The sequence below is a fragment of the Aquarana catesbeiana genome, linkage group LG03 (assembly GCF_042186555.1).
Source record: "Aquarana catesbeiana isolate 2022-GZ linkage group LG03, ASM4218655v1, whole genome shotgun sequence".
NCBI lineage: Eukaryota > Metazoa > Chordata > Amphibia > Anura > Ranidae > Aquarana > Aquarana catesbeiana.
Window position 1 is genome coordinate 28,997,755 of NC_133326.1, and position 27,742 is coordinate 29,025,496.

Genomic DNA, 27,742 nt, shown 5'->3' on the forward strand with positions numbered 1-27,742 from the left:
TCAAGGTTGTTGAAGATGCAAGTTTTGTATACACACTTATGGTCAGAGAGATAGTACACACATCTTAATCCAATGTGTTAAGACAGGTGTTGAACTGTCATAAAAGTACTACTACTAAACTCACCTTAACATTCCTCTAAAGTAACCAAACAGTAACCCAACTTGTTCATACCTCCTCAATGAACTCAAAAACAACAGAGATGAACTTTAGACCTATTTCTAGATGGTACCAGGTTTCAATAAAATTACATGTTATATATCCATCATTCTTGCTTATGGCTTAGATAGGCTGTGACACCCATAGTATTTTCAATGAACAAAGCATATAAAACATGGCTACAAAAAAATCTGCGTTCAACTTACAGTGAATTACAGGAAGACAAGGCTAGCTGTTACAAAAAGTATTTCGAGTGCCCTCATAGCAAGTGACTTACTATGGGGGCACTCATGCGGAGTGTGTCCACTGTTCTCCTCAACCCTCTCCTAGTCAAAGGATCCCTGGACACACACACAGTGGATATAAAAAAAAGTCTACACACCCCTGTTAAAATGACAAGTTTCTGTGATGTAAAAAAAAAAAAAAAAAAAAAAAAGAGACAAAGCTAAATAATTGCAGCACTTTTTCCACCTTTAATGTGACTTATAAACTGTACAACTCGAAAACTTGAAAAACAAACTAAAATCTTTTAGGTGGAGGGAAGTAAAAATAAAAAAATAAAAAAATAAAATAATGTGGTTGCATAAGTGTGCACACCCTCTTATAACTGGGGATGTAGTTGTGTTTAGAATTAAGCAATCACATTCAAACTCATGTTAAATAGGAGTCAGTACACACCTGCCATCATTTAAAGTGCCTCTGATTAACCCCAAGTAAAGTTCAGCAGTTCTAATAGGTCTTCCTTGACATTTTCTTAGACGCATCCTACAGCAAAAGCCATAATCTGCAGAGAGCTTCCAAAAGCATCAGAGGGATCTCATTGTTAAAAGGTATCAGCCAGGAGAAGGGTACAAAAGAATTTCCAAGGCATTAGCTATACCATGGAGCACAGTGAAGACAGTCATCATCAAGTAGAAAAAATATGGAACAAAGGAAGGGGGTAGTGGGACTTTAAATGAGGCATGGGTATGTCTTTGAAATAGTCTAGGATATCTTAAATTAAATGTCACCATCCCATAAGTGGACTGTTGGGTTATCCATTTGGGTGTTGCTAAAAGGTAATGTGTATTTATATTATCCTAAAATACCTGCTTTTTCTTTTGAAAGCATGATTTTATTTGAGACTCCATTGATCTATTTATTTATTTATGTTTATTTCTTTAGCCATCTCTTGATGCATCCCACTCCTGATGATTGGCTTTAAACGCCATGAAACGTGTAGAGTCCACACTCAGGGATGCCATTTCAAGTCTGCTTCATCTATGAATTGTATCGTATGCCATTTATACATATAACACTTACATTAGGAATACCATGTTCACTTTATTTGTATATCCATTCAATTTTACAATTGTTATTGCCTGTATCAATTATGTCTATATTTTATAAACAGCATTCATATCAATATGACTACTATTTTTTTATTATGCTTCAATGTGCATGATTTATGTATTGTATATTATGATACATTATATATATTTGTTACTCATGAATTGATTCCTATGTATTGAGTTGATCAGCAATTCTCTATGGCTATACAGTTTCCCTTGTGGGATGGTGACATTTAATTTAATTTAAGGTATCCTAGACTATTTCAAAGACATACCCATGCCTCATTTAAAGTCCCACTACCCCCTTCCTTTGTTCTATAATGAAATATAGGGATGGAGACATGGTTATGTAAATTTTGGGGCCCAATTAGGTCAGTTCCTCTAGAAAAAATATGGCACAACAGTGACATTACCAAGAACTGGATGTCCCTCCAAAATTGATGAAAAGACAAGAAGAAAACTGGTTAGGGAGGCTGCCAAGAGGCCTACAGCAACATTAAAGAAGCTGCAGGAATATCTGGCAAGTACTGGCTGTGTGGTACATGTGACAACAATCTTCCGTATTCTTCATATATCTGGGCTGTGGGGTAGAGTGGCAAGACAGAAGCCTTTTTCTTACGATGAAAAACATCCAAGTCCGGCTAAATTTTGAAAAAACACATCTGAAGTTTCCCAAAAGCATGTGAGGAAATGTGTTATGGTCTGATGAAACCAAGGTTGAACTTTTTGGCCATAATTCCAAAAGATATGTTTGGTGGAAAAACAAAACTGCACATCACCAAAAGAACACTATACCCACAGTGAAGCATGGGGGTGACAGCATCAGGGGGCTGTTTTTCTTCAGCTGGAACAGGGGTCTTAGTCAAGGTAGAGGGAATTATGAACAGTTCCAAATACCAGTCAATATTGGCACAAAACCTTTAGGCTTCTGCTAGAAAGCTGAACATGAAGAGAAACCTCATCTTTCAGCATGACAACGACCCAAATCATACATACAAATCAACAAAGGAATGGCTTCACCAGAAGAAGAGTAACATTTTGGAATGGCCCAGCCAAAGCCCAGACCTGAATCCCATTGACAATCTGTGGGGTGATCTGAAGAGGGTTGTGCACAGGAGATGCCCTCGCAATCTGACAGATTTGGAGTGTTTTTGCAAAGAAGAGTGGGCAAATATTACCAAGTCATGATGTGCCATGCTGATAGACTTATACCCCAAAAAGACTGAGTGCAGTAATAAAATCAAAAGGTGCTTCAACAAAGTATTAGTTTAAGGGTGTGCACACTTATGCAACCATACTTTAGTTTTTTACTTTTACTTCCTTCCACCTAAAAGATTTCAGTTTGTTTTTCAACTGAGTAGTACAGTTTATAGGTCACATTAAAGGTGGAAAAAGTTCTGAAATTATTTAATCTTGTCTCATTTTTTTTTACATCACAGAAAACTGACATTTTAACAGGGGTGTGAAGACTTTTTATATCCAATATATTTTAATATATTTATTATTATTTATTTTATATACAAAGAGCCTGTGAGAGTGCACAGGTGGTCAGGATTGTTATAAGCCAGGCTTGAGCATAGCTCAGTGCAGTTGGTGCCGTGTGGAGGCAGAGCCCTGTGAGGAGAGCTGGGAGCTCCCGTTAAACCCTTGTGAGGGTCCTTGCCCAAGGACTAGGAAAATCTGGACAGCTACAAGAGTCTGGGAGACCAAGAGTAGGTCTGGGAGACTGAGGAAGCTAAAGAGGCTAGAGATTCCATGGGGCTGGAGGGAGTCCGAGAGTATCTGGAGGTGTGAGCAAGCCTGAGGGGGCTGGATAACCCTATTTAGAGGCCAGGAGTGGGCCTGTGCAGTAAGGTTCTGTAACCGAGGCTGAGTGAGCAGGAAAAGCCAATACATTACATAGTTACATAGTTAGTAAGGTTGAATAAAGACACCAGTCCATCCAGTTCAACCTGAGTGAGTGTCTACAATTGTCCCTATCCCTGTACATTGTGTCTCATTAAGATGCTCATCTATTATATTATTTTTTAAGGTACCCATATATAACACCATCAATTTACGCAGTGCTCCACACATACATCGCACACTCACATCGGTCCCTACCCTCAAGGAGCCCACAATCCAAGGTCCCCAACTCACATTCATATACTAGGGCCAATTTTGAACAGAAGCCAATTAACCTACCAGCATGTCTTTGGAGCATGTATTAGAAGCGGTCGTGCTGCCAAAAGTAGAGCCAAGTGGCTCAGCATTTTTTTGTTTTGTGTGAAGCTCAAAACCTTTTGTTAGAATGACTTTGCTATTTTTTTTTTTTTTTTTTTTAAATAAAAATAGGCTACCAGGCACTTAACTATAGTTCCTGTAATGTACTCAATGTACAAACACATCTACTCATCCCATATATCACAGCATCAAAAATGTCATTGTTGTAGATACATTTTGTAATGACCAGTTGTTAGGCAAGGCCTCTTATTGAAACTGAAGTTCTGGTAAGTCCTCTAGAGACATAAAAACCTTCGTCCCTAACCCAGTCAATAACTCACTGTGGTTGCATGTGCAATAAATGTGTGCTCCCTATTCAATGGCGGAAAATGGAATGTTGGGAGAATATCATCAAATAGGTGTGAGTGGAATACTGCCAATGCTTGGATGTCTGTTCTTACTTTATAAATGTTGTTTAATTAATACTGTCAATCTATGATTATCACAAATAACTCTTTAACCTGCCAGAATACTTGCTGTTATTGAGCGGCTTATGGTCACCCTAAGAAGTATTTTTCCAAGCGCTCTGCATGAAGTATCGCAAATATAACAAACTGTACGTGCAAGAAATGGAACACATATAGAGCACGCTTGTGTGTGTGTTTCGCAATTCTCTGTGAACACGCTACCACCTATAAAACATCACAGTCTGTAGATTGTCAGCAGGTGCTCCAGAGCTCATGTGGTTTCTAGTTGCTGGTCCACCTCCCACAACCATTTAAGTGTTCTGTACTGTACTTGCTGCTTCACGGTGGCTCTCTCATTTGAAGCCCCATGGCACAACACTTTACTCAAAATAAAATGCCTTGCTAGAGATGCATGCTGAACAGGAGACGTACTGTGTAATCAGGAGGGAGTTCAGCCAGGCTCCTGGGGAGTTTAAAAAGGTTGCAAAGTATTTTTCCTTGAATGACTTTAGAACCACTTAATAAAAATGCTCCGACAAGCAGGGCACAAAGCCTAAACAAAAGGAAAAAAGTCAGCCACAAAAAGGTGTCATTAAGTATCTAGCAGAGTGATATTTAATACACCAAAATTTATTTTAAAAATTTAGTGGAAGAAGTGGTAGTTATTTCTAGCATGTCAATCCGAGAGCAACAATCATAGGATCTGCCCATTTAGAAACATTCCACCCATTAACAATTTCCAACTTGTAATTATTAACTTAATAATTAACTTGCTTAGATTGTGCCAGACTTTGCAACCTATAATTAATATATCTTAAAAAGGGCAGAGGTAAAGCTAGAGGTTGTTTGTTCATAGAGACCCTTTTTTCCTACCATATCCGCTTGTTTGTACATATGACCAATAAAAACTGCCTTGATCCAATCTATGACCATCTTTACATTCTTCACAACACTTATCTAAGCGATCAAGAAGATATGAACCTGGACTCCTCGCCTTCTATTCAAAACGGTAAGCGGCGACTTGACCTCTATGCATTTCACCGTAACGGCATCATCACTTCCTGATGATGCCATTACGGTGAAATGCATAGAGGTCGGGTCGCTGCTAGTTGTCTTGAATAGGAGGTGACGTCACATCATTTTTACTTTACCAATATGTGATATTTGAATGACCTATGCAAGTTATTAAATAAGTCCACTTTTGCATTACTTTTGGTACAGACTTCATATTGGATGCACCACATTTAGAGGAGTTAAAACATACTTTTTGATTCGCTCGCCAAAGCACGCAATCGCTTCTAAAATATTCTGAACTGTAATAACGATGTCTTGTACCATCTGAATTCGGTCCCTGATGCTCTTTCTCTCAGACTCCTAAATTAAAAAAAAAAAACAAGAGCACAGAAAAAAGTTACAGTTGTACAAACAGCACATAATAAACAACGTTACAAAATAACTGTTAGGTATACCAGATACGCCAGCTACTGTGAAGGGTCAGTCCAATTAAAACTGCTCTTTCAGTTTCTGGCAGACACTCGCAGTTTCAAACAACCGCCATTGTGTTATATCTCTTGGGGACTAGAGTGGTTAGATTCTGAACAACATTTTTTATCTTCACCTGCCTACTGGGCCAACAGCAAGTGATTGTTCTTTTTATCTTTATTTACTCTACATTTCTTTATGGATAATGATTTAGATTTTTCTTGCAAAAATAAGAAAAAAAAAAAACCCCATATATATATATATATATATATATATATATATATATCCATATCCATTTGTTTGTATATATGACAAATAAAAACTCCATCTGCCCTGATCTAATCTATGACCAAGCCATGCATAGATGTTGGGTTGCTGGTAGTTGTTTTGAATAGGAGGTGACGTCACATAATTTTGACTTTACCAAAAATGTGATATTTGAATGACCTATACATATATCTATATAGATATATATCGATCTATCTATCTATCTATATCTATATATATACATATATCTATATATATACACATATATCTATATATAGATATATATCTAGATAGGATTAACCATTGTTTAAACGTTGACAGCTGATTGGTCTTGTATTATGTTTGATTACATACACTATTTTATAAATATTGGCAGTGTTATGGGGGTCCCATATGCCCCTGTTGAAGATCTTTAGATCGAAACGCGTAGGGCGTTTTTATACCCCATACACTGCTTTTTATTTCGTGATCACGCTTTGTTTTATGTATTGTGGTTTTTTTTTAACAATAAAACTACTCGAGTCACACTATGTGGAGCATCTCTCTTCTATCCACATGCCCTGGTGAATCACTCTCCTTTGGGAACTGTTTGGATCCTGTTTCCTGTTCCGGTGGACCGAGAGGGACGTCCAGGTCGGGCAGAGGCTCTACCCTTGCCTCCATCACTTCACATCTTTGCCCTTGGTGGCAAAAAGCCTCTTTGATTCTATGCTTATGGCAGTAGAATCCAACGTATTCGGTAAGCGTATTCCATCTATTCGTTTATCTTGTTGATACCTGAGCTGACTGTTGAGAAGCTGAAGGAACTGCCACACGGATCAGACATACTCTCTGTGGACTGTTTATGTTGTTTTCACAACACGTCATCATTTGGGACATTATGTTCATGTGCACAGAGATTATTGATATAAGAGTTTATTAGCGCTACAATTTTCGTTCTCATATATATATATATATATATCTATATCTATATCTATATCTATATCTATATCTATCTATCTATATATATATATATATCTATATATATATATATATATATATATATATATATAGATATATAGATATATATATATATAGATATATCTATATATATATAGAGCTATATATATATATATATATATATATATAAAAGAATTACAAAGCAAGCATAATCATTCCAAACAATATCAAGGCAACAAATGCCTATACAGTTTCAGATATGAGTGGATTACGTTTTCGGGCTAGTATGCTTACGCCCTTCCTAAGGTCCGTTGAAGCATATCTGAAGGTTTCATTGCAATTATTCATTTAAATACAGGTTTAATGTAGTCCTCCTATAGAAAGGGCAGAACGATATGGGACCGATTGATAAAATCGGACCAACCTGTGGCTACAGCAGCCAGATTAACCTTCCTATCCCTGTTTGTCATGCATACAATGTAACTCTATGATTAAAGGTAAATACTTTACACATCCACATAGGGGTTTTAATATCCCTATACAAGGTCATTACACATGCCAATCTTCATATGTAATCTATGCCATAAAGTGTCCGTGCGGTTTAGTTTATGTAGATGAAACTACACAAAAAATAAAAGACAGGATAGCTAGACACAAATACTCAATACGTGATAAACTAACTCAATTACCATTGGCAAGACACTTTTTGGAATTTGGTCACAATGTATCACAATTAAAATACATGGTCCTGGAAGGTATTGAGAAAAATAGGAGAGGGGGTAACCGTGAATTGATTCTAAGGAAAAGAGAAGTATACCTTTTTTAAAATACTATTGTTCCATATGGTTTAAATGTTGATTTGAACCTTTATTTATTTGTTTAATTGTTGGAATAAGCATTTAAAAATAGCCAGGTAAAGCGATCCTAAGATGGGGATATCTTTTTGTTTTTACTTATGAATATATTATTTTTATGTACCTCTATGGGTATACTGAACATACTGAAGAACAAGAGTGAGGAGATAGAGAGATTAGATACTTGTTGCTAGTCCTTGTATTTATGGCATACTATAGATATATACACATATAGAGATGCTAAATGTTATGTGACTTGAACTAATTAGCCATATTGATTCCATGTGTGAAGTACTTCATTAAACCTGTATTTAAATGAATGATTGCAATGAAACCTTCAGATGTGCTTCAACGGATCTTAGGAAGGGCGTAAGCATACTAGCCCGACCCGAAACGTAATCCACTCATATCTGAAACTGTATAGGCATTTGTTGCCTTGATATTGTTTGGAATGATTATACTTGCTTTGTAATTCTTTCCTGAAGATGTTCTGAAATAAAGCAAGAAAGTTTTTAAGTGCAGCAACCTCTTGGACTTTTTCTCTATATATGAGGTCAGTGGGAAGACCTGATTGCTGGCACTAAATTGTAAGCAGAGTGCGGTTCTCCTCTACAATCGAATATACACATACATATACACACACACATACACACATTTCAGAAATTGTGAAATTTTGGCATTTATATTGAAAATATGACTAATCATGCCAAAATACTGTCTTTTATTCATGGATAGCGTTCACATGAAGCCATTTATTATCACATAGTTTTTTGGATCCTTTTTAAATCATAACAACAGAAATCACCCAAACGGCCCAATAAAAAGTTTACATACCCTGGAATGTTTGGCCTTGTTACAGACACAAAGTAATGGAACTTTATAAAGATTAAAAAGGATATAAAAAGATAGTCAAAGCCTTGAATATGCCAGTCAGTACTGTTTAATCCCTTATTAAGAAGTGGAAAATGCGGGGCTCTTTTGATACCATGCCAAGGTCAGGTAGACCAAGAAAGATTGCAGCCACAACTGGTGGAAGAATTGCCCAGGATACAAAGAAAAACCCCACAGGTAAATAAAATACAGAAATACAGGCTGCTCTCCGAAAAGACGGTGTGGTTGTTGTTAAGGAGCATAATTCAACAATACTTGAACAAAAAAGAGTTGCATGGTTGAGCTGCCAGAAGGAAGCCTTTACTGCACCAATGCTACAAAAAAGCCCAATGAGGCATGTCAAGGTGTTGTTGGGCATATTGTAACCAGGCTTTTTTGTGGAAGTTGTGCAGTAAAGGCTTCTTTCTGGCAACTTGACCATGCAGCCCTCTTTTGTTCAAGTATCATCGTATTGTGCCGTAACCACACCATCTTTTTCCAGAGCAGCCTGTATTTTCTCCTGAGGTTACCTGTGGGTTTGTCTTTGTATCACGAAAAGTTCCTGTGGCAGTTGTGGCTGAAATCTTTCTTGATCTACCTGACCTTGGCTTGGTATTAAGAGATCCCCACATTTTCCACTTCTTATTACATGATTAAACAGTACTGGCTGGCATATTCAAGGCATTGGATCTCTTTTTATATCCTTTTCCATCTTTGTAAAGTTTCATTACCTTGTTACGCATGTCTTTTAACTGTTCTTTTCTGCTCCCCATGGCTTAGTATCTAGCCTGTTTAGTGCATCCATGTGAGAGCTAACAAACTCATTGACTATTTATACACAGACACTAATTGTGATTTAAAAAGCCACAAATGTGGGAAATTAACCTTTAACCACTTGCTTACTAGGCACTTAAACCCCCCTCCTGCCCAGAACAATTTTCAGCGCTCTCACAATTTGAATGACAATTGCGCAGTCATGCAACACTGTACCCAAATGAAATTTTTATCATTTTTTTCACACAAATATAGCTTTCTTTTGGTGGTATTTAATCACCACTGGGGTTTTTATTTTTTGATAAACAAACAAAAAAGACGAAAACATTTGAAAAAAAAAAAAAAAAATCACGTTTCATAGTTTGTTATAAAATTTTGCAAACAGGTAATTTTTCTCCTTCATTGATATGTGCTGATGAGGTGGCACTGATGGGCACTGATAGGCTGCACTGATGGGCACTAATAGGCACAGATAAGGCGGCACTGATGGGGACAGATAAGGCAGGACTGATGGCCACTGATAAGATGGCACTGATGGGCCCTGATGGGTGGCACTGAAGGGCACTGATAGGTGTTACTGATAGATGGCACTGATAGGTGGCACTGGTAGGTGACACTGATGGGCAGCACTGTTGATGAGGCACTGATTGGTGACATTGATAGGTGGCACTGTGGGCACTGGTAGGTGGCACTGCTGTGCACTGGCAGGTGGCACAGGTGGACACAGATGAGCTGGCGGCTGCTCTCCCTGTCCGGGACTGATGTCCCACTGACAGCCGCCGGTGATCGGCTGTTTTTTTTCTCCTCATGCTATCAGCCTCGAGACTCGCTGATCACAGAGCGTGCCACGTGCGCCCTGCAGCACAGGAGGATGTCTATTGATGCCCTCCCGGCAAAGTAGGACCACGCTGTAGCCGTCATTCGGCTATAGCGTGGATCTGAAGTGGTTAATAGCCATTTTAACCTGTGTGTGCCACCTTCTGTGTCTGTACCAAGGCCAAACATTCCAGGGTATGCAAACTTTTCATCAGGGCTATTTGGGCGATTTCTGTTATCATTATGATTTTAAAAGGAGCCAAAAAACAATGTGATAATAAATGGCTTCACATGATCACTATCCTTGAATAAAAGACAGTTTTTTGGCATGAACAGTATTATTATATATATATATATATATATATATATATATATATATATGTGATTTATCTCCAATGAGCAGGGCCCTCTGTTTCCTCCTGCATTGAATTGTAACTATACTGCCTGCCCTCATGTTGTAAAGTGATGTGCAAACTGTTGGCGGTGTATATAGTATCATAATAATAATAATAATAAACATAATATAGATATATCATTTCTTCTACACACACTTGGAAGAACCACAGCTGAGCTATTATATGACTAAATTCACCCTGTATCATTCTTTCGACTGACAAAGCTTAAGCAGCCAATATTTTGATTACTCTACATATCCCTTTGTGATAATGATTTAGGTTTCTCTTGCAGAAATAAGAAGCCTTGATGTTCATTTACTTTAAAAATGATAGAATATAATCTTACATGCGCACTTGGAGGAACCACAGCAGAGCTGGTCGATTATATGGCCAAATTCACACCGTATCATTCCTTCGACTGACAAAGTCTGAGCAGCCAAGACAAGCCTACTCATGCTGCAGCATGGAGACATCATCTGGCAGTGCCATCGACATCCTGCTGACTTTATTTACACATTTCAGATTGAACCAAGAAATGTGGTGATAACACAGTTTAACAAGCACAACATTACTTCTGTTGTAACTATCAAGCTGCTCGGGAAGAGCAGGAAGGATTCAATCTGAGCAACACAACAGCGTCCATGTGGATTTTTCTCATTTTTAAACATAAAGAGAAAAGCACTTGGTTTAAAAACCTAAGTACAAGTGTTTGTTTTGCTGCTAAGGCAGAAAAATCAAAAATGAAATAACGATGACTGAAGAACGACTTTATAGGAAACGGGACATTATGAAATAAAAGATTTTGTACGTGTGTTTTCTTTTCTAAGAAAACAGAGATGCAAAGCTTTGCGATGTAAAGCTGGACTCCAAGCATGCTGCTGAATAAATACGAAATACATACAGATGGACTTTTTTATAACCAATTAATGGACTTGTAATTCGGTTCAAGGTACCCCCCTTCTATAATGCATGGCCATATATTGGCCCTTCATGCATTCTACATTGCAGTTAAAGTGGTTGTAAACCCTTTACAACCATTTTTTGCTACAGGTAAGCCTATAATTAGGCTTAACTGTAGCTACCCCAGATATCCCCTGTATTTGCATGTGCCGACGTCATCGACACATGCGCATTTATGCAAACTGAAGCAATGGCACGTTAGACTGTGCCATTACCGGCGGCTCCCGCGCGGGAGTGATGTCATCGCTGCTCCGGCCAATCACAGCCCCCGGAACCTGCGATACCCGGAAGTAACTCCCGGAGCGATGTCGGCCGCCGGAGCGGTGAACGAGGATCGCTGCGGGGGCTTTGATCTCAGGTAAGTAATTCATAATGAGCTAGTATGCTAAGCTAGTTTTTGTTGTTTTTTTTTTTTAGGGTTTACAACCACTTTAAACAATACAAATGCATCCATAAATATAGAGAGTAATGCCACGTACACACGAGCTGACTTTTCAGAATCAAAGGCCCGACGGTCTTTCCGACGGACTTTCGAACGACCGGACTTGCCCACACAAGAACGGACTAAAGTCCGTTCGAAAGTTTTTTGGTTTGAACGTGATGACGTACGAAGGGACTAAAATAAGGAAGTTCATAGCCAGTAGCTGCCCATACGTCCTTTTTCTGTCGGACTAGCATACAGACGAACAGATTTTTCGACCGGACTCGAGTCCGTCAGAAAGATTTGAAACATGTTCCAAATCTAAAGTCCGCCACACACGGTCGGATTGTCAGACGGATTTGTTCCGTTGGACCAGTCCGGTTGAAAAGTCCGGTCGTGTGTACACGGCTTTAGGCTCCTTTCACCCTTGCAGTAGTGTTACCACCCCCTAAAAAGTTATTGCTTTTCAGAAGATGGAGAAAGGAAGTTTATAGAAGTTCAGCAGTCTTGGGGCACTCTTTTTTCAGGTGTATTCAGGCTTCAGCATTGGATTAAATTAGAACTAAGGTCAAGAACTAAAAATCAATATGTGATAAAACTAAGTAGGTTGTAAAATATGTCGGCCTTTGTTTGTCATATAAAGGCAAGTAAACAGACATTTACCTGCTCCCTCTCCAGCTTGCCAGCTTCCTTTATTGTGAAGACAACATAGCTTCCTCGTTTTCCAAATGTTTCTGTCTTCCCCTTTTGCATTATGCCGTTGTTCAGGAGACTACAGCGCGGCAGCATGACATTATTAGGGGTGTTGCTTCCTTTCCTTAGAGAGCCCTAATGCGTGGGTCAGCAACCTTTAGATTGTGGACAGGTGACTGGTAGATCGCGGTCTGGGCTTGCTGACCCACCTTTCCAAAGCATCAAACAGAGTGCAATGCAGAGGGACTACTTATAAAGTTGGAGCAGTAGTAGGGAGCAAGAGCTGCATAAGCCGATTCCTCCGCCCTGTAGTGCCGGCTCCTTTCCCATGAGGAGTGATACCAACTGCAATCCACCTCTTATTACGGCCATTCTCCAGAGTGGTGCCAGCAGCAGGAAAGAAGAGACCTTCAGGTCAGTGTGAAGCAATACACCGCGCATAATAGTATAGGGCTGCTTTTACACCGATGTGCTGAGGTTAAACCACACCGCGGGTGCAGTGCAGTGTACCTGAAGCTTTCTTGTGGATTTGCGGTGCTTAGCCATAAACTTCTATTATATTCTGCTGTTTTACCACCCCCAACTTTACGTGTGAACGAGCCCTAAGGTGCCTCTACTGAATGCAACTAAGGGCTCATTCACAAGTGCTGCTTATCTGAAAAGTGATCCGAGTGTGTGTTGATAGGTGGTGAGGAGGCGATATGTTGCCTTCTCACCACCTGATTTAAACCCATGATTGTTGTGCAATGCGCGTGTTTGCGGCACGGTAGTACTGCAATTAGAGGTTTAAATCAGGTGTGAGGAGGCAACGCTGTGCCCGGTGATATTTGACTTCTCTAGTGTTGTTCAGGTAGATCTCCACCTCTCTAAGGTTGCCTACCCCTGCCCTAGTGTGTCAATCATCTTAGAAGACACGCCAAGGCTCCACTCCCTCTTCTCACATTCAGTCCTATGCCCTGCCCGTGTCTCGCCTATGCCACTGTCCACTGCCAATTGAATCATGGGAACTGTAGTTCCCCGTGGGAGACACAGAGTGGAAGACAATGAGGTGCTAGCTCTGCAAGACTCCTCCCAGCATCATAATCTGAATCCAGGGGCACAGGCTCAGAAAGTGGGTTACAGCAAGTAAAACAGGTTTAATGTTGAGGTAATCATAATTTTATTATATTAATATGTGTCATTTTCATAAGCTTTGTTAAGAGTTCACTAAAAATACATAGCCTGCTTTTATTTGTCCTTTAAGCCTGCTCCACATAGGCTGTTGTGTCATTGGTCAGCACACTCTGCTAAATAAGCAATTGATGCAAGAAGAAGGTAAGGTACAAAATGTCTCGGAGGGGGAAGGACAGGTGCAAGGGTGTATTACTGAGGTCAGCTGGTGAACTACTTCCTGTGTCTTAACAGTTTTTCCAACATAAGGGATGGGTAGCAGGAAGTAGCGGAGGAGATTTTTACACAACAAACTGGAAGCTAAAGCTTGTCATATGATATAAAGAAGCTTTTTATTTTCTGCAACAGAGGTACATTAATGAGACATCAGTACATAGGGAAGATGGGATTTTAGAAAAAAAGGTGAACTTAGCCTTTAAAAAAAACACTTCGTTTTAGTCATTCTCCACCTCTACTATAAATTATATAGGACCGAAATACCCCATTCTCCTTCAAAAGTAGCCCATGTATCTTTTTGAGCTTCAGGTGTTAAGGCTACATGCACATGGACCTGGTGAACAGGCACCATTTGAAAACATGGACATTTTGGTTGTAGAGCATTTTGGAGCTTTGAGCTTCACGCTACCAACGACGCAGGTGTGAATCAGGGCTTTAGTGTTTTAGTCTAGTGGAAAACCAGCTTCTGAAAAATGACAAATTACAAACAATGCACGTTTCTTTAAACCACCCTTTTTCAAAAGAAGAACCCTTGAAATTATATGCTGTGTCTGCCTCTGGACAAAGCAACATTCTGTGCCATGGCAGCATATGAACTGGCCAACTTGTGTGCGGCCCAAACACCGCAGACACGCAAACCCTGGATGCACACAGTCTGCATCCAGGGTCAACCATAGGCTCTATTTGCATATAACCAGTAAATAGTGATGGTGCAGGCCATTGATCTTTGATCTGTAAAAAAATCTGACAGTTGCTGCTGTTTGCACCCATCAGCAAAAGTCCATCGGTACTTTCCAGTGGCTGCCCCTGTGCTACCTTGCGAATGTAGCTTTACAGACAGCTGAAAAGACCACTGGTGTCATGCAGCCGCCTCTGCCAAGTGGCACTGGCTTTACAATTATGCAGGCACCATCAAATGTGACATCAACTGGCCACTTCTCAAGGAAACCCTAGCAACATTTACAGCAGCCTTTCTTAACCTTTTTACCCAAGAGGAACCCCTAAAATAATTTTCAGGTCCCAGGGAACCCTTATAAAAACAAATTTATTGGGTTGGTGAAAAATACTCCTTACATTGATGGTCAGTTGAAAGGGTGCGAGCCTTACAGAGAACTAAACAGATAACTGGTTTCAGTGCTTCTAGCTTTCTAAAATGCTGCTGGCACTGGAAACATGCAGCCACCATCAAATGGGAGAGCAATCTTCCACAGATCAAGGAATCTCTGAAGGAACCATAGGGTTACATATAGGGTTGTCCCGATACCACTTTTTTAGGACCGAGTACAAGTACCGATACTTTTTTTCAAGTACTCGCCGATACCGATTACTGATACTTTTTTTTAATGTCACGTGACAGTGTTTTTTTTTTTTTTTTGGGGGGGGGGGGGAGTGAACGGTGTGTGTGTTTTTTTTTTTTTTTTCATTTACATTTATTATTTTTTACAATTTAATTTTTTTTTATTCTTTATTGCACTATGTGTGTGTGTTTTTTTTTTAATCAGCCCTGTTGGGGGGCTTTGGTGAGATATCAGGGGTCTTAACAGACCTCTGATATCTCCCCCTTGAGACAGAGAAAGAGACAGAGGATAGAGATTCCCCAGTTCCTTTCTCTGCAGCCTCAGCTGCACTGAGAATGAATGGAGAGAAGAAAGCGGTTTCTCTCCATTCATAAACTGACACATCGTAATCACAGGAGATTACAATGTTTCAGTTATGTGAATAGACAGAGTCAGCTGACTCTGTCCATTCACACAGCGGAGAGACAGCAGAACGGAGGGGACAGAGGAAGAGAGAGGGGGACAGCGGAAAGCCGGAACGGATGGGGACAGCGGAGGGGGACAGAGCAAAGAAGGAGGACAGCGGAGGGGGTCAGAGGAACGGAGGGGGACAAAGCAACGGAGCAGGACAGCGGAGGGGGACAGAGGAACGGAGGGGGACAAAGCAACGGAGCAGGACAGCGGAGGGGGACAGAGGAACGGAGGGGGACTAAGGGGGATGAGGTGACAGTCAGCGGTGATCGTGTGTGGGGGAGTTACAAGCACCGATCACCGCTGTATGTCACTAAAGCAGCTGAAAGCCATGGGGGGAGAAGCTTGTAACTCCCCCACGCGCCGATCACCGCTGACAGTCAAGGTATCGGTGGAAGCATCAGGAGCATTTGCCCGAGTACAAGTACTTGGGCAAATGCTTGGTATCGGTGCCGATACCGATACTAGTATCGGTATCGGGACAACCCTAGTTACATAGAACCCTGGTTGAGAATAGCTGCTGTAGAGGAACTCTAGGGTTCCATGAAATACTGGTTCAGAATGGCTGCTCTAACCCTGGTTGAGAATAGCTACTCTAGAGGAACTCTACGGTTCCATGGAACCCTTGTTGAGAATGGATGCTCTTGAAGAACTCTAGGGTTCCATGGAACCCTGGTTGAGAATGGCTATTCTAGAGGAACGAGAAATGGATGGCTGCACACCGAGGTAATGATGAATCTCTTTATTGTAAAATCCATTACATGAATAACACCACAGGACAGGCAAACAGGTACAGATAGACGCATTTCACACAGTGACGCTGTGTTTGTTATTCATTACCATTACTAATGAACGTGTCTACCTGTACCTGTTTGCCTGTCCTGTGGTGTTATTCATGTAACGGATTTTACAATAAAGGGATTCATTATTACCTCGGTGTGCAGCCATCCATTCCTTTTATCCAAATTGCACGGCCGGCGAGCTGAGGCTAGTATCCTTGGGAGGAGTCCATTCCCCAGCCTACCTGGTTCCATCCCTCACCTGGAGCGGTATTTTCTTTTCCTATTGCTATTCTAGAGGAACGCTAGAGGGTTCCATAGTGTCCTGGTTCAGAAGGGCTGCCCTGGAAAAATGCTAGCGTTCCATGGAACCCTGTTTGAGAATATTTGCTCTAGAGGAACTCTAGGGCTCCATGGAACCCTGGTTGAAAATGGCTGCTCCAGAAGAACGCTAGGGCTCCATGGCATCCTGGTTCAGAAGGGCTACTTTAAAATGTCATTCGCAGTAGAAAAAATGCCTAGATGGGCTGCACAGATACAGACCATGGTCTCAATTTCACAGCCATACAGACTGTTCATTGTTGCTCACACACACATGGCTGTCAAATTGGGACCAGTGGCTGTGTTCGTCCAGCCGCTGCGTCCCAACAGAAATAGGTAGGCTGCCTGCATACAGAATCTGGTGGCTAAAGCGGGTATCAGGCCCCGTCTGAATGAGGTCTTAATGGACATACAAGTGACTTGACAAATTATTCAAAGTGCCAAAAGTGCTAACAGGCAGCTTGCCATCAAAATAACATGTTTTTTCACAATACAGTATTAATTTGCTCCGAAGAAGGCAATGTATTTGCATTAACTTTTCAACCCAACACTGCACAGTGTAAATACTTTGTCTGTTGCATCATCGTTACAAAACAGCATATAGGACAATACATATAGTGATCTATAAGAAAGGAAACAGATGCTCTGAACAGACTTTTCAAAACACTGTATCTGGAAAATGCCAAAATGCTGACAGGATGTTAATTTATTAAAACACGGTCTAAAAAGGAAATTTAACATACAATAGTAAAATTTAATTAGGACTGTTTACATTTCTCTATCCAATCTATGACAAAATAACAAAAGATATCATGACCTGGACGATGCCTGCTGCATTGCAATATTGTAATGGTGAAATGCGTATCTACATGCTTAGTATTTGCCTCCATTCTTTCAATCAAAATGCTTACAAAATGGGTCAAGGCATTCAAGAAGGCAAAAAACCTTTCAACTCCGTGAACAGTCTGTTTTTCTAAGAGGGTTCAGAATTCGTTAACATCTTGAAGTTACATTTTGCATATCATTTCAGCAAGCAGATGTCCAACAGTGAAGTTCTTGTGCTGCGTCCTTTCAGTGGAACAAAATCATGAGGTCATTATTCCATCGTTTCGCAGACCAAAGAGATCTTTGCTTTTGACATGATACACTCTGAACTATTCCCTCTAACAGAACGCTGTAGAAAGAATCCAGCAGAGTGTCTTCCATCTGGGGAAGTAGAAGTCAAACGGGGGCTGATTCTGTGCTATAAAAATCTGCTATGAATGGCATGACAGTGCAACTATCATGGAGGAAAAGAGAAGGATGTGAAATAGTACATTACTATATCGCAATTCACCTAGTGTTAATAGACCGCATTCTACATGCTAGAACTTTATTTTAACGTGGTTGTAAACCTCTGCAATGAAAAATGAACAAAGCATATCCTTCTATAGTCTGTAACTGCCTCTGTAAAAAGCACCCAGCATGATTTCTGTTTGCTCTTGCATTCCTCTGCCATTTGCGTGAATCACTTATGACAGTCTATGCCGGCACCAAGCGATCCTAGGGGATGCCCCCCTAGCACACAACAGGTGACTGACAGCCTCAGCTGTGCATGTTTCCCTATGAGATTGTGTAGGGGGGGGGGTGTGTCCTTTCCCTCCATTCAGGTTTAAGCTTACACTCTGCTCTCTGATGTGCAGTTTGTGACATCAGATCCCTTCCCCCTGTCTTTTGAAGCTAAGAAATGGACTTTGGATGACTGTAGAGGAGAGAGGGCCGCAGATAAACAGGTGCAACTTATCTAGGAGGCTTTGTTTATTCTTCTTGTATCGCCTGAGGCCAGTCTCTTCACTAGGTATATGTAAGGATTTACAACCACTTTAAACACTTTCCACTCAAGGCTATTGTCACAAGCACAGGCAGTCCCCGAGTTACGAACGACTCAAATGCAGGCCACTTGTGCTCCACGCTGGTCCTGGATACCTTTCGAGCTCTTCTGGACACATCCCACACTGCCGTACTATGCCCCAGATAAAATAACACGCGCCCGGAACATCCCGCATCCATGCACAGGCGGAAGTTACACTTACGAATACAGTGTTCCGACCAGAAGTTACACTTACAAATGCAGTGTCGCGACGAACAAACCTACAGTCCCTATTGTGTTCCTAACTCGGGGACTTCCTGTATATAAATTAGGGATGCGCTTATTTCAGTTTTTTTAAGACTGAGTACCAATACTTTTTCTCAAGTACACCCCTATACAAATTATTGATACCCATTTTTATGTCATGCGACAGTGTTTTTAGGGCTCATTCACACCATACATGCATGAAAATGGATGGGAAAACCGCACAGATTTCACTTGTAGAGACATCCGTTTCACATCAGTTTTCATGCGTTTCAGTGAGTTTTTACAGCCTGTTCGCATATGAGTGGATCAGCCGCAGTGCGATACAAAAGAGTCCTGTGCGATCTCAATCTGGTTCAGGTGCTATTTCTAATCTCATACACTACAATTCGCATTGGAATCACACCTGAACCGCTAAACAAAATTGCACCAGATGATGCTTTGAAATAGCACTGCAAAACCGGCCAGTCTGAAGGTAATGGTTTTAGTATTGGAGCATTTTCATGAGTGCAAGTACTCATTGATTGCTTAGCATCGGCTATGCCAATATAAAATAGAGACATGCAAGGCAAACCGCTAAATACACAATTGAAATAACTACAGGGTGGTCCTAAAGTAGGTATACATTACTGATGGGATCATGGCATTATACATTGTAGTAGGTAAACATTACTGATCAGATCATGGCTTTTTATAGTTGGTATACATTACTGATAAGATTGTAGCATTAAATAGTAGGTATACGAAGTGTGTCTAAAAAGTTTGGTGAGTGATTCGACAGCTCAACAGCATCATGGGCCAGTTGCACGCGTATGTACATGGCTATCCAGAGACAAGTCAAGAAGCGCCACCTAGCATGGAGTTCACTTGACCGTCAGAGCAAACCTGCCGTGGGCAGTCGAACGTAGTCAGAGCGAGTGGTAGGGTCACCGTGCAATGAAGCAATGAGTGAACACCAAGTTCTGCTACAAATTGGGGAAACCAGTGACGGAGACACATGAAATGTTGGTGCAAGTGTACGAGACGGAAGCCATGAGCAGAACATGTGTTTACAACTGGTTAAAACGCTTTCATGAATCGAAGGAAATGACTGAGGATGAGCCACGATTGGGTTGGCCATCGACAAGCAGAAGCGCAGAAATTATTGAGCGAGTGTGACAAACGCTGGCACAAGATTGGCAACTGAGTCTTCGAATGATGGAGGAGGAATTGGGCATTAGCAAAGACATGGTGCGCACCATCGTCTGCAAAGATTTGGGTAAGCGGAAGATCTGTTCCTGGTTTGTGACACACAAGCTGACAGACCAACAGAAAGCAAAATGGATGGAAACCTCTGGAGATTTCATTACCATATGTGACCAGGATTCATCCTGTGCCTACGCACTGTGCGATCTGTCTGCCCCAATTCTTGCCTCAACGCAGCATACCTGTTCTCTATCATCCACCGTATTTCCCTGAACTGGCACTTGCAGACTTCTTTGTTTCCCCGCCTAAAGAGCATCATGAAAGGCGCACATTTTGCAGATGTGGCGGCAATCCAAGAATGTGTAACAGTGGTTCTGTGATCGATTCCTAAAGAGGCCTTTGCTGACAGTTTCCAGAAGCTTTATGAACAGTGCCAAAAGTGTGCTGGGAGGGACGGCGACTTATTTTGAAGGCCAATAAAGGTAATTTGTTTGTATCTTCTGTTTTGTTTGTTTTCTGATACCATTCACTGAACTTTTTAGACACATCTTGTACATTAGATCCCTTTCACACTGTAGCGCCATCAAAACAACGCTAAAGCGCCGCTCATTTTTGCAGCGTTTTAGCGGTGCTTTTGCAGCGCTTTTCGGCCGCTAGCGGGGAAATTTTTACCTTAAAAAAAAAAAAAGTGTAAAGTCCCATTTTGCGACGCTTTCAAATCGCTTTTAAGGCGCTTTGGAAGTGCTGCCCATTCAGTGCAAAGGGCAGGGTATTTTGGGAGCACTAAATACAGCGCTCCAAAGCCGCCCCAGAGATGCTGCTTGCAGGACTTTTTCTAACGTCCCGCAAACGCACCGCGCCAGTGTGAAAGCACTCATTGCACAGAATGTGAGGCAGTTTCAGGCACTTTTTAGAGGCTATTTCAAGCTATAATACGCCCGAAAACTGCCTCAGTATGAAAGGGGTCTTACTGATAGGATTGTGGCTTTATATAGTAGGTATAAATAAAACACGTAAACCCACACCAAGGTGTGGTGTGTTGAAACTTAGCTCTGTTGCAAAAATCTGGGTTCCGCTGCTATCAGACACTTATGGTTGTGTCAGATAGTAATTTCCCCTGCTGGCCGCTGTAATTCTTCCTGCAGACCCCTAAATCAACATAGTGTTCTGTACTGATGTAGAGGGTCGAGAGAGGAACCCTGGTTGCCACCAGGGGACACTTTATCTGACACCTCTGGAAGTGTTGGATAGCAGCAGCACCCAGAATTCTGCAAAAGGTTTCCAAACCTCCCTCCACACCAACGTCATAGTATTATGACTGAGTTGAGCCTTAAAAAGGTACAGTATCTTGTTTCAAATTAGAAAACTGGTATATAGGGGTCACCAACTATGTTTCTAGAGCTCCTCTTTAATATCCAGATTGTAATTAAACTGAGGTTGGTAGACATATCTCCCGAACCTTGCCATTTTTTTTTTTTTTGCTCTCCTCCTTGCAGTGCAAGCCATATAGAATAAAATCATATGACCAGAAGACAAGCTGCTGCCCAGCAGGTCTCTATCCTATCCTAAATCGGATTGCATTTCGGCTACGTAAAGCTCAGCAAACTCTTTCCAGCATTTGCATGTCATTAGCAATTTACATACTGGTTGACTTTTTACCCGGAAAAAAAACGAAACCAAAATTAAAAAAACTTTCTATTAGCTTTGAAAAGATCACTTGGTATTGGATGGCCCATGGAAATCGGTCAACCATGGTTTCATCATTTACCTGGTTTCTAGTAACAAAAGAATAGAAATTGCAATGGGAATTGATTGAAACCACCCAAATCTCTTGTCAAGAAGGTTTTATAATGGATTCCTAGTTAAGTTTTAATTACTCTCTTAGGAAACTGTTGAGCGCAGGGTTGACAGATTGCTGTAAACCTATCAATTCTTTGCAATCCTGCTTTCAATCAAAAGAAAAGCTCCAAAACCCTCCACAAAACTGCCAATGTATAACTACCATATCAGGGTATAAAGGGCTCAAGCAACAGATAAGTGTAGCAAAAGGGATCTCATGACAGCTCTCCCCTACTTCCGATACTTATCCCTGTTGCACTGTTTTCCTGCCAAAGCCCACAGTTGAAAACCCTGTATAAATTCCATGTTGACCTTTGTCAAAGCTCAGACAGGACCAATGACCTCCCCTTTGACCCAATGTCATAGTGCTTGGGTCTGACAATTGGCCAGTCTGGACCCAAGTATTTAATAGGGAAAAGATTGTCGCAAGCTTCCCCATACCTGAAGAACTGGGTACTTCCAAGGCAGGTTAATAGAGAAGCAGGGGAGTGCACTTAAAGAAGAATTCTAGGTATGGATATTTTATACACAGTTACATTGGTCCAGCTTGGATCAATGTAACTTATGCATATGCCATACCTGGACAATGCACCTGGAAATCACTGAAGTGGATGCTGCTACTCCAGTGATCTTCACTTGCTTCTGGGTCCCATGCCAAGCAGCTGACCTGGTGAATTCTGAGCACAGGTTGTTGGCTGCTTGGCATAGATGCCATTTAGAAAATACTTTGCATTTTTTGTAATGATTACAAAGAATTCTCTAATTGGATGGGGTGATAGGGAGGGAGGTGACATCATACTCGCCATGATAAGAGAACACTGCACATTTAATCAGAAAATGCTAAGCATTTTCTGACTGGCATCTATGCCAAGCCGCCGACCTCTTGTGTTCACATAAAAGCAGGGCAGCTACTCGGCACAGGAAGCAAGTGGAGATCACTGGAATAGTGGTGTCTACTTCAGTGATATCCAGCTTCCAGGGGGATTGGTGAGGTATGGTAACGCACACACACCTTGGTTTGAGAGTAACTTGGTTTGAGAGCATTTTGCAAGACAAGCAAAATTTTTAAATAAATTTTGACTTGATATACAAGCGATGACTTTATATACAAGTAGCGTCATATCACAACTGGGTATAAAAGAGAAGAGAGGCACCTCTAAGTCTAGCAATATGGTTACTGTTAATGAAGGTACAACATTTAGCAACTCACATGGTTGATGATTAAAATAGGCACATCTAAGTATGCAGGCATCCGGGGGAGCTGTCCACATAGACGACATGCCTTCCACTCTGCGCTCCACGAGCGCTTCAAGCCACGCTTTCAGATCGCTCTATTGCAGGGTAGTCTTCCCGGTCACGATTGCAGACTGACAGCGGTGAGAGCCGGCATTGCGGAGGACTATGGTCTATGTAGACAGCTTTACTCCGGATGCCTGTGCCTCTTTCAATCATCAACCATGTGAGTTGCTAAATGTTGTACCTTAATTAAATGTAACCATATTGCTACACTTAGAGGCGCCTCTATTCTCTTTTATACTCTGTAGCTCCTACAGGATTTTCCTTCTAATCCCCTTGTGGAGGCTTCCATTTGTGGATGGACATTTTATGGTTACACAACCTGGTCACATTGCTATAATAATCTTTTTGTATGGACTATAAACTGAAGGACCTATAAATAAATGGTTGTGATTTGTGGGTGAAGTAATACATTTACTTTATCTAGCACAATACTGTAATTAACACCTACTAAAGTCAATTTAGAGGAACACTTAGAAAAACTTCTAGAATGATAAATTGTAACATAAATCATCGATGGCCACTCATTAAAATTAGAAGAAAAGAAGTTTAACCTTAAACTACGTAGAGGGTTCTTTACTGTAAGAGCGGCAAGGATGTGGAATGCCCTTCCACAGGCGGTGGTCTCAGCGGGGAGCATCGATAGTTTCAAAATACTATTAGATAAGCACCTGAATGACCACAACATACAGGGATATACAATGTAATACTGACACATAATCACACATATAGGTTGGACTTGATGGTCTTTTTCAACCTCACCTACTATGTATGTAACTATAAGATCAGGTATGTGTATTATAAAAAAACAATATTGTAATATACTGGTTAATCCATAAAATATTGCACACTGCTTTTTTGTTATTAATATTACAAATAGCTTTTTTGCTATCAACCTTCTTTTACATATTACTGATTCAGTGATGTCAACTAATCTGGCCAAATTCCCACCTCCAATGTGTAATCCTACTGAGGTTAGCAGACTAAAATTTTAATTTGATCCACAGTTTACCATTATCCACATTATTACTTTTTCCATTAGTCAGAATAAAATAGGTAAAGGTTTAATTTTATTCTAGCAGAAATGTCACTAGTCCAAGGTTGATAGATCTCATTAACGCTCCTAAAAGAAAGCACCACTTGATCTCCCTGCAGTGTTGACCATAACAGTGGCTGCCGTGGAGAAGAAGTACTCTTATTCGCAGCATATTGATCCCTTCATTTCACTTATCAGCCCCTATTCCTGAGAAGCAGATGTTCCCCACACCCAGCACAAGGATCGTGAGCTTCTGCTAATGCTCACACTATATAAAAGGTTCACAGACATCTCTATTTCCCCTTGCTGGAGAAACATGCTTTTTGCTTTTTCATGGCTGTTGGCTGCACTGTGTGGCTCACTCATTTGGACTATTTTTATCAATCCATCAATATCACTGTACATGGTGCTTGGTGTCTGACTGAGCTCATGCAATTGTAACCCTCCAGAAGAAAACAAGCAAAATACCTAAGGGAACTCTAAGTGATTTTAGACTTTGCGATGCACATTCTTACATCTTCCTGAACGTAAACTTTGCTGTTAACACGGTAAAGTAAAAATAAAAAAAAAAAAACACAAGAGCAAATTTTTTAATACAATACTTAGGAAAAAAAAAAGTTCTTAGTCTACATAGCACTGTAACAATTCACCAGTCATACCAAAAGGACAATACTATCCTCCCATAGCCCTGACTCTCAGTCAACTTCTAATGTCCCTTTCCAATGATTCAGACACAAAAACTTAAATTCTGTTTTCAACAATTACTGTATTCTTTTTGACAGTGAGAGGCCCTGTCACTGTGGAAACCGTAGGAGCCGGAGAACATGACACAGAATTAGCATTAGGGGTTAATGCGAAGTTCTACTTCCTGAGATAAGAAAGCTATGTTTTTGGTTTTCTCTGGATTCTGTAGTCCCCGATTGGGGCCTGAAGCTTGAAAGTTCCAAAGTGAAATGGGTGGGACAGAACCTTCAATCCTGTGTCCAGATGTCCACAACCTGTGTCCAAGTGTCTGCAGCCTGTGTGAGTACAGGTGTGCAGAGTCATTATATACTCAAGCCTGAGGATACCTCAGGGCTCCAAGTTTGGGAGAAAGAAGGTCTCACACAGGATTCAGAGGAGCCCCGGCCAGTAGGCAGGAGACAGAAGGTCTCGCCCAGGGGTCAAAGGAGCCCCCAGCCAGCAGACATGAGGGCTCATTCCAGGAGTCAGGTAGGCTCCTATCTGGGAGGTAGGAGAACCCCTATCCAGAGGCTAGGAGTGGATCATGCAGCAGGGTGCTGCAACTAAAGGCCAAGTGAACTAGGAGAGTTGGGCAACACAGTCAGAGGGGACTGGTAATAGGAGCAGAAAGGGAGCAGGATGGCTCGGCATTTTTAGTTGACTTTTTATGTTAATGGTGAACTTTCTGTTTTGTTCAATAAAAGTGGGCTGCCATGTCCTAAAATACAGTTTGAACTGGTGCAACTCATTGGGAAAAAGCATCTACCACATAGGTACAATCACCCCAATGCCGCATCCTTTAGAATTTTGATGCCCAACCTGTGGTCCCCCAACATTTACTGTGTGCTCCTCATGACCCCTGAAGACAGTTATCTGTGTTTTGGTACTTATTGAAGGAAACATTTCTTTAGGCTGGCTTCAAATAGTTTATTGGCTTGTTTTTTTTCATACCATCATAATCTTTTTTTTTTTTTTTTTTTTTTGGCAATGTCCACTCTTTTTTCAACGCATTGGACAAATGTTTTACACTAGATACTGACACTTTACTTCAGTTGTCAGATGATCACGTTATGGACATTAACTTATATTGCTGAATAACATACGAGGGCTGTACTCAAAAAAATGAAAGTGGGAATAACTTTATTAACATAGGTCATTCAAATTTCACATGCTGGTAGAGTAACTCTTCCTCTGTAGTAACCCCTCTTCTTAATTGCAGGTAAATAATAGATTCCAAGCAGAAGCAATAAGTCATTCTTGAATAAGGAGGTGTGCAGGATGTCCAACATCCACAGAAGGCTACAGAATGTTTACTAAGATGACAAGACATTGCTCTTGGTGTCATCTCAGTAAACATTCTGTAGCCTTCTGTGGATGTCAGACAGCCTGCACCCCTCCTTATTCAAGAACTCAATGACGGCACATTGCTTCTGCTTGGAATTAATTATTTATCTGCAATAAAAAGAAGAGGAGGAGTTACTAAAGAGGAAGAGTTATGCCCCGTACACACGATCGGACTTTCCGACAACAAAACCGTGGATTTTTGCTCGAAGGGTGTTGGCTCCAACTTGTCTTGCATACAAACGGTCACACAAATGTTGGCCAACAATTACGAACGTAGTGACGTACAAGACGTATGAGATACCTCCATTATGAACGCTAGTTATATCTCCAGCTCGTACATTCTGAGCATGCGTGACTTTTGTCCGACGGACTTGTGTATACACAATCGGAAAGTCCAACAACAAACATTTGTTGGCAGAAAATTTGAGAACCTGCTAGCCAACATTTGTTGGCGGAAAGTCCGACAACAAATGTTCGATGGAGCATACACACGGTCCGACTTTCCGCCAACAGGCTCACATCCAACATTTGTTGTTGGAAAATCCAATCATGTGTACGAGGCATAACTCTACCAACATGTGAAATTTGAATGACCTATGTAAGGTAAAGTATAACTAAAGGCAAAACTTTTTTTTTTTTTTTTTTTTTTACATTTGGATAGACTGGAGAGTGATTAGAACCCCTGTCATTTTTATTGCTTTCTGTGTCCCCGTTTCAAAGGGGACACTAGTTCTGGTTACCTGGGGGGCCCCAAGGAATTCCCTTAATTTGAAGGTATTTCCTCTTACTTCCTGTTTGGCTATGGGACAGGAAGTCTCCCCAATGGGACACAGATGGCAAAAAATAAACTGACAGACTTTATGACCCTCCTTTACTTTATCCAAATAAAAAAAAAAGTTTGGCCTTTATTTCTACTTTAAGAAAAATAAGTTATGCCCACTTTTGTATTACTATCAGTACAGCCCCCTTATTTTTTATTATTTGCCTATCATTCTACTTTAAAAACCAAGCAGAGGTTCCAATCCTTGCCCACTACACCCAAAACTAGAAAAACACACACTTTTTATTGAGATCCATTAAAAAAAGGAATTCTGTTGCCTGATGAATTATTTCTGCCATTACACTTATCTGCTACTTTTATGAAATGCAAGAGTCGTCCATGTAATATGTTTATTAAACTCACCTTTTCATCTTCTTCATCGTCGTCACCAATATCCATTCCATCCTAAAAGCACAAAAGAGGCTTGTTCAGCTTTAATGTCACAGATTTTCATTTAATTACACACAAAAAAAAAAAAAAGTTATTTTGTACGTATAATAAAATCACTTTCTCTGCATTCACTA

At 40.8% G+C, this 27,742-nt stretch overlaps 1 protein-coding gene across 2 annotated transcripts in view; it reads right to left on the bottom strand.

The window, feature by feature from the left end:
* MCTP2 (multiple C2 and transmembrane domain containing 2) overlaps positions 1 to 27,742 on the bottom strand; it is a 337,462-nt gene that overhangs the window by 18,632 nt on the left and 291,088 nt on the right. For both annotated transcript variants that reach the window (XM_073618403.1, XM_073618402.1), the window contains exons 19-20: positions 27,582 to 27,623; positions 5,422 to 5,531 (exon numbers count right to left, since the gene is read on the bottom strand). In XM_073618403.1, the coding sequence (XP_073474504.1) occupies positions 5,422 to 5,531; positions 27,582 to 27,623 (152 nt within the window). The remainder of the gene's footprint in view (positions 1 to 5,421; positions 5,532 to 27,581; positions 27,624 to 27,742) is intronic.